Source organism: Kryptolebias marmoratus, linkage group LG1 (genome assembly GCF_001649575.2).
Source record: "Kryptolebias marmoratus isolate JLee-2015 linkage group LG1, ASM164957v2, whole genome shotgun sequence".
In the NCBI taxonomy this organism is placed as follows: domain Eukaryota; kingdom Metazoa; phylum Chordata; class Actinopteri; order Cyprinodontiformes; family Rivulidae; genus Kryptolebias; species Kryptolebias marmoratus.
This window is the reverse complement of record NC_051430.1, coordinates 32729827-32738558: the sequence shown is the minus strand read 5'-3', so window position 1 is coordinate 32738558 and position 8732 is coordinate 32729827. Positions and strand designations below refer to the sequence as shown.

Here is an 8732-nt window from a genome sequence, read left to right as displayed (position 1 = left end):
TGGCTCGGGCATCTGGTGAGGATGCCTCCTGGACACCTCCCTGGTGACGTCCCACCGGGAGGAGGCCCAGAGGAAGACCCAGGACACGCTGGAGGGACTATGTCTCTCGGCTGGCCTGGGAACGCCTTGGGATTCCCCGGAGGAGCTGGCCCAAGTGGCTGGGGAGAGGGAAGTCTGGGTCTCCCTGCTTAGGCTGCTGCCCCCGCGACCCGACCCCGGATAAGAGGAAGAGAATGGATGGATGAATGGTTAAAAAACAGAAAGCATATCCATATTGGCAAAATGATACATCTATCCATCCATTTTCTTCGACCAGCTTCTCCTTTCTGGGTCGCGGGGAGCTGGTGCCTATCTCCAGTCGGGGGACACCCTGGACTGATCGCAAGTCCATCAAAGGGCCGCATAGAGACAAACAACCAGTCACGCTCTCACTTAGGGACAATTTAGAGCTACCAATTAACCTAACCATTCATGTTTTTGGTCTTTGGGAGGAAACCACAACACATGCGTACACAGGAAGACCCTAGGCCAGGAGACAATCCTGCAACCTTCTTGCTGGGAAGCGGGATCTCTAACCACTGTACTGCTGTGCCAGCCACAATGCCCCCCAATCACTTTGACAGTGGTTTGGCCCATTCATTTTCATTTCCTTTATTTAACCAGCTGTAAAAACCCCACTGAGATCAAAATCTAATTTGCAAGTTGGAAAAACATGCACAGCACACATCATAAAAAAGGTACACAAGTCACAAACAATAAAAGGACGATCATTTGAGCAATTCAAGCAAATCGTGAAATAGCAGAAACCAGGAGAAGAAACACTGACACCTTAGAGGTGAACTGAAGGCTGGGGGTGGAGCTGGCATGAATAATTAGCTAAATAAGGAGCAAGTTACACAACCTCCCTGTTAGTGTAGTGGAGACTGTTCCTTTTCCCAAGCAGGTGGTTTGGGGTTCATTTCCCCATGACTGCATCATACTTTTCACTCAAACCAAAACACTTTATCTTTTTGTCAATTTCAACAGTAATATTTCTGTAATATTTGAAGGGATCCTCAACTTGTAAAAATAATAGACCTTGGTTGATCATTTCAATCGCTCATAATTTGTGTTGAGAGACACCACAATGCATCAAAGGAGTGGAATTGTTTGAAGTTAAACTATTTTTAGAATAAGGAAAACTACACCCATATTAACAATCACTCTTCATTATTTGCCCTGCAGAGTGAACACATTAAAAATCTTTATGGGATGCTGTTGCTGATGCTAGTCTGAGTTTTTGATTACAGGTTTCCATAGCAACACCGGAGTGAGTGAGTGAGGGCCTCATTCTTCCTGTGGCTGTGATATTAATTTTTTCATTTGGACTTTATTATTCTGCACAGATGCATGTTAGACGTTTAGCAAACTGTTCTTATTACCTCTGCCAAGGAGATTATGTTTTCGGTAGCATCTGTCTGTGTGTCTGTCTGTGTACAAGATTTCTCAAAAAGTTATGAACAGATTTTCATGAAATTTTCAGGAAAGGTCAAACATAGTACAATGAACATGTGACTAAATTTTGGTGGTTAGGGTTCTAGACAAAGGTCGAGGTCACAGATCAGCCCGGGCTTTAACTCTGCAGATGCACCTCCTGGATCAAGGGTGATCACTGTTGATTTCAAAGTTCATATTTATCAAGGGTCAAGGTTACAGGTAACCCCTTTATTAAAAACTTATCTCTGCTTCTACGTGTGACCCTTTTGTTACCTCTGCCAAGGAAGTTCTGTTTTCAGTTGTGTCCGTTGGTTTGTTTGTCTGTCTGTTAGCAAAGATCAAGCAAAAACTAATGAACAGATTTGGATGAAATTTTCAGGAAATGTTGGGGTTTTCACAAAAAACAATGGATTAGTGGTGATTCAGATTATGATCCGGATTGCAACATTTTTTAATGATGCTGTGGCTTTTACTGTCACATGTCTGGGTTTTGGTTCTGTTTTGATTCAGGTTCTTCTTGTATTTGCTTTATTGTCCTTGTCTTTGTATTATTTTGTCTTCTTTATACCTTGGTTCTGTTTTGACACTATCCACCTGTCCTCTGCTCAGTAGTTTCTGGTTTCCTGTCCCACCCATCTCCACCTGTTTGTAATTGTAATCACTCACCTGTGCCCACTTCTCCTGATTTCCCTCTGCTTTATAACCTGGTCTTCTTCTCCGCCTCCCCGCCGGTTCATTGTTGATGTCGCTTGTATTGTTGCTTTGCCTTGTCTCGCCTCGCCTCGCCTCATCTTCAACTTGGATTTCTGTTGTAGTTGTTTTGCTGCCACGTCAGCCCTTTTGGTTTCTAGTTTTATTATTTTAATAAATCAGTTTTCATTTTTAAAGATTAGTTGCATATTGGGTTCGCCACGCTCTCACCACGCCTTGACATTTACAGAGGTTTACGCTCTCTGAGTGGTTCTAGTAATTTATATGGTTTTATATTTTTGCAAAATAAGCTTATGTTTTAGGTCACATGACTGTGTGACCTGGACACAGAAATAAAGAGACGAAATAATGGCGCAGGTGGAGAAAGACCCTTTTGCTGCAACCTAAGACGGGCTATATTATGGTAAAGTGCCATTCATCTGTCGACAATTTATCTTTGATGACAAAGAAATGCTAAATCCTAAACTGCACTGCTGAATACCTCATGGATTTGAGGATGATCCCTATTGAGTTCAAGATCACGGGGCCAAATGTCAAGGTCACAGGTGACCCCTTTGTCAAAACCTTGTCTATTCTCCAGCTTGACATCTGAGTAGCAAAGAATCACCAAACCCTTTCTCTTCTAGTTGTGCCTATCCATAAGTCCATGGTGTAACTCCACAGAAAATGTCATCAAAATAAGGTTCCACATTGGATTTTATTTTTAAGACCATTTATCCTGAGTGGTACTCATGAAATCTACTATGGTTCGAAAATTGTTTGGATAGTCTGGTAGACATCAAGAGGTAAGTTCTTCTCATTGCAACTGGTAGCTGCACTTTCATGTTCTTGCATATTTTTGAATTGAACTGTTGGTTTATTTACACCATGGACAACAAAAACCAAAACTCATCTGAAAGAAATCAGAACATGATGACGAGCGTTTTTCAGGATGTGGCACAGTTGTTAAGAAAAAAAGGTATTGATCAAGTCAGTTCAACCCAAATCTTATCTGTTGCTTATGGTTGTTTTGAAAATTAGGCTGAAGCTCAGAGGAAATTGGGCATTTTCAGTAATGGCTCCTGAACTTTAAAACGATCTGCATTCTACATGGGCAACTTCACTTCCTGTGCACTTCTTCACTGTTCTTCACTTCATTTCGGCTGGTTCTGCTTGATTCCTGCTGATTCCAAAAAAGTGTGTTGGGGGCTTAACAAACTGAATTAAACCTGCTTGATGGCAGATTTTCTCCAAGAAACTCTGGGTTTCTACTGGTTTCTTCCCACCTGAAACAATATGACTGATATTGAAGCAAAATTATTTCATATAACCTGACGTCTGGAGATGATTTTCGCACCTAGATTAGAACACAGGATGAAGGCGTAAAGCCATGAAAGCAGTAGCAAGATAAAGGAGAGAGTTTAAAAATATAGAAAGACAGAAGTAGCAAAAAACTTGTATCTATTGACTCGATAGAAAGATCGAGCTAGGAAGATGTGTATCAGGAAGAGTATAAAGGATTGAGATGGAAATGTGCTCACACTTGAACAGAGTGTGTTGAGATAATTGAAGAAAGTTGAAGAGCTAACCAGAAACTGGGAAAGACAACAACAGTGAAGGACTACATCAAGTATAATTTTTTTTTACTACATCCACTGTGCTTTCCCAGTAATCAGATGGCTATTTACTTTCACACAGAGCTCGTCTGAACATTTTCTTGAACATGGCAGTATTATAGTACATCAAAAATGCAGAGGATTGGTCCGGAGGAACTGAGGGCAGCTTGGAGAGGTTGAAGAGTGGGAAGATGGTTGAACCAAATGACAGAGCGGTGGAGTTATGGAGATGTACAGGAGATAGAGCCATGGACATCTTAACTAGATTGTTGAACTCAATCCTAAAGAGTGAGTGGATGTCTGAGAAGTATGGAAGAAGTTTACTGGTACTGATTTTCAAGAAATGGCGTGTATTGAGCTGTAGTAACTACAGAGGTATAAAGTTGATAGCCATACAATGAAGATTTGGAAAAGATGTGCTGAAGCCAGGTCAACCCACCTAATTTGTTCTGATCAAATCTATTTTAGAAGTTTTCTGTTTCAAAAAAGCAACTTTCTTTGTTGAGATTTACATAAAATTTCCCAACTTTATCACACAAGTTATCTGAACAGTCAAAATTATTTTTTATAAAAATTTTCATTTAATTTTTGGTGTTTTATTCATCTTTGTCACTCTGCTGGTGTCAAAAATGAGCGATCATTAGAAATGAATGTGTGAGACATGGTCATAATTGTCTCACACACTCAGGTGCTTTTGTTTTTGAGTGGACACACACACACACACACACACACACACACACACACCTCACTCCCCTATCTAGCTTCCATGGCAACACCTGCAGGAATCTGTTCCCCACAGCATCTTTCCCCAACAGGAACCACACCTGTTGGCATTCACACAAACAATCACAACATTGTTTCAATCGTATGTAGAACCATTCTCACAGCTCTGGTATACAAAGGTTTTCTGAGGCCTTGCTCACAACTCATTCTGTGGCAGCACAATGACCAACACTATACTGTTAATGAGGCTGATCATCATCAGATCTCAGATCTGTGAAGGATTGAGGTCAGGAACCTGACGTGAAATATGAAATAGAGGATAAAGAGTCAAAAGTTGATGACAACACAGAATATGATCCAGACCAAGTCACAACTGATGAGGAACAATCCAGTGATGGGATATGTCTTGGCTTGGTCTTTTTTCTTTTAAACAGAGTTTAGACAATATTTGTGTCAAATGGCTAAAGTTATAGCTGTAATTTTGGGCCTAAATCCTTTCTTCACTAATAAATTCCTACTAGTCAGTTTTAACTGAGAACACAAGCTATTTTTTATTAATTTGGGTAGCAATACATGACAGCCTCTTATGTACATATTTGGTACTTAACGGATTGTGAGCAGTCATATGGTTTCATGTCGTGGAGAAAGAGAGGAAGATGTTAAGATTTTTTATTTGGAGGGACTAAAATGGACCGGATTAGAAATGAGTAAATCAGAGGGACAGCTCAGGTTGAGCAGTTCGGAGAGACAAAGTTAGAAAGACATGGCTGAGATGGTTTGGACATGTCCAAAGAGGGGTCCTCCTTTGTGTGTGAGTTTGAACATATGAGTGTGAATTTGTTTAATGCCTTTACACCTCAAACATATCAGCAGGCTTTGAGCCAATCATATTTGAGCACAAGAAGTGGGATTTTGTCATACAAATGGAGTAAATTTTAACTTATTTCATCTTCACAGATGTCCACATTTAATTTCTGGGGGAAAAAAGATCTTTATGTCTGTGGGCCAAATTATTCTAAAGGGACTATATCAATTTTTAAGTTAGTTTATCGATTTTTAAGATATATTTGTTAAGAATATTACATGGAAATATTAATGTAATATTCCTAATGCATTAAAATTTTTACATGCATTGTAATACAATGGTTTAAAAATATATGTTTGAAAACTTTATTACCATGCATGTAATATTCTTCAACTTTTAGTCAAGATACAATTCCAGCTAATTCAGCCATCTGTCTTCTGATTGGTCAGTTTTATTTGTGATTAAACCACACAGTAGCTCTGTGGTGTATGGGGACGTATAGCAGTAATTACTTCAGAGTCACATCATTGACATATATTATTACCTAGACATAGGATTCAGTATAAATTTAGGTGTAAACCAATGGAACATTTTTCTTTAAAAAAAATCAAATTACATGCCAAATATGTTTTTAAGGACTTGACTCTTATCTTACTTCTGTATGTTCCAAAATAAATTTTTGTAATATATATTTTGCGGTATTTAATTATCTGATAATTGTGTGGGGGTGATTAGGCTGAACACATTTTTAGTGCACATACTCCAAAATACAATATGTTATATACAATATATAACAATTTTTTTTCTTCACTAGCACAAAGTTCTTAGGTAGATCTATTTAAAAAGAAAACAAGTCTAGATTTACAATTTTAGAATTCTCTCATGATGTTTAAACAATAATTTACTGGACTGTAAAATGTTTAGTTTACTAAAGTATTTCAGCAAACCTCAGCCTAGTGTCAAGCTTTTATTTTGGTACTTCCTGTTTCAGGCATTAAAAATTTGCATATTAGCTAAACATTTAGTTCCAACATTTATATTTAGATATAACATTTAGGATTTAGATTTAACATATAACATTTAGATTTAAGATATAATATTTAGATTTAACATATAACATTTATATTTAACATATAATATTTAAATTTAACATTTAGGATTTAGATTTATATTTAGCATTTAGCTGTAACATTTACATGTAACTAGCTAAATGTTGTAAAAAGTGACATCAGAAAATCAACACTACATTTTTAAACAGTGTTTGAAGCTAAATGTGACAAAATTTAGGCATGAATTTTGAGCACAAGCTCGTTTACAAACGGCGCCCCATAGGTTTCCACCTTCTCATTTTAACCCTCTTCCCATTTTATGTTCAGTCAGTATAAGCTTTATTTCAAACTCAGGATGTATTGTTGATTATTGTAGTTTGCCTTTTTTGTCATTTACTCTTTTAGAATGGGTCTGTATTTGTGTATTCAAATTTTTGTAGTTTTGGTTGTGTTCTTGTCTGTTACTGAGTTATTAAACTGGTTCTCTCTTCATCCTGCTTCACTGTGGTTACATTTCACCAGCTTTAGAGACCACATTTAAAGACCAAAAATACCTACGCTCACTGTTATTTCTTCTTTTCTTTCTTTAGTTCCTGTCCAACCCTGCTGTGACGTTTGGAACGGCCATAGCTGCCTTCTATCTTCCTGTCATCATCATGACAGTCTTATATATCAACATCTCTTTAGCTTCCAGGAGTAGGGTCTCCAAACACAAACCTGAGAAGAAAGACAAGAAGGGAATAAAGTAAGAATTCAAAAATTATATCTAAAATTATATCCAAACATCTTGTCTGCAAAAGTCTGCACCAAAACTGGTTTCTTAAAATGTGGCAAAATATCAAACTTTTACAATCTCTAAAATCTGATTCAAACAGTGAGAAGTTAAAACTCATAAAGGACTTCTAGATGTCACACTGTGCTAACTCAGTGTGATATATGACCAAAGATTTTGTCTTCAACATCCAAAACCTAGTTTAAAACTTACACAAAATGTAAAGAGCAATCTGAGGCAGTAGAATAAATCCGAAACAAGGCATTACTGATAAATGATGTTCTGTGAATGACTGTGAGACAATTTTCAAAAGTCTGATCATATAAATACATTTGTACTGTTGTTTTTTTTTCTCAGAACTCCTGGTCTAATAAAGAGTCACCTGATAAAGCAGAACAATAACAACGAGACGAGCCCTCAGGCAAGTCCACGTTCTACCCCCAAACTCAGTCTGGATTCAACTACCACTGCACTGGAGTCTGTAAAGAACGGACGGGTGGAGGAACCAAAACCTGGTCATCCAGAACCCACAGTACATCCCAGTCCAAGACTTACACAGGTACTGACTTCATCTATCTGTCTTTGGGACTGAAATAGTTAATAATTTTGATATGTTTTTGAAATATACAGTTAAAACCAGATGTTTACATACATTAGCTAAAAAGACTCTTCTCTCTGTCTGACATAAAATCAGGCCTTTCCTGTCTTAGAGCCGTTAGGATTTCTAAAATTAGTTTTATTTGCCCTAATGCCTGAATAATGACAGAGATAGTCTCAAGTTTACATACACCAAGATTACTATGCCTTTTAATAATTTGGGAAATCCCAGATGATGATGTCATGCAGTGGCGGCTGGTGGTGATATTTATAGGGTGGGTTAGTAGATGTATAATAAAATGCTGCAGTTTGGATTCCAACAACAGAAGTATCCAATTTGAAATAAAGAAAACCTGCTATAAATTGACATTATGTTCTTTTTCATCACCAAGACAACCTTAAAACAAACCACCAAAAACCAATACTTGTCCAATACTTCATTCCCTTCATTAAGAGTGTCAGCTATAATTATTTCAGAGGATTTGTTTCCCAGTCAAACAGCTTTGAATAACACTGCACCACGCTCCCTGACATAATTACTAATCACACTGATAAGATAAAATCAAACAAGACACATCTTAGATCTGAATGAATGTATTCTCATTGAATACTTTGTTCTGTAAAAAGCTGAATGTGCTGACAACAAAAATCATCAATGGAAATCAAATTTATTAACCAATGGAGGTCTGGATTTGGAGTCAAACTCAAAATTAAAATGGAAAAACAAACTACAGACTGATCCAACTTTGCTGTAACGTCCTTAAAACGCGTCAGAATGAGGCTCAGTATTGTGTGTGGCCTCCACCTGCCTGTATGACCTCCCTACAACACCTGGGCATGCTCCTGATGAGGTGATGGATGGTCTCCTGAGGGATCTCCTCCCAGACCTGGACTAAAGCATCCACCAACTCCTGGACAGTCTGTGGTGCAACGTGACGTTGGTGGATGGAGCGAGACATGATGTCCCAGATGTGCTCAATCAGATTCAGGTCTGGGGAACGAGC

The 8732-nt window shown here is 38.1% G+C and overlaps 1 protein-coding gene across 2 annotated transcripts in view; it reads left to right on the top strand.

Annotated features, from left to right (window-relative positions):
* Positions 1–8732, top strand: part of chrm4a (cholinergic receptor, muscarinic 4a) — a 75357-nt gene that overhangs the window by 24934 nt on the left and 41691 nt on the right. For both annotated transcript variants that reach the window (XM_017426262.3, XM_017426261.3), the window contains exons 3-4: positions 6950–7104; positions 7489–7690. In XM_017426262.3, coding sequence (XP_017281751.1) covers positions 6950–7104; positions 7489–7690 — 357 coding nt within the window. The remainder of the gene's footprint in view (positions 1–6949; positions 7105–7488; positions 7691–8732) is intronic.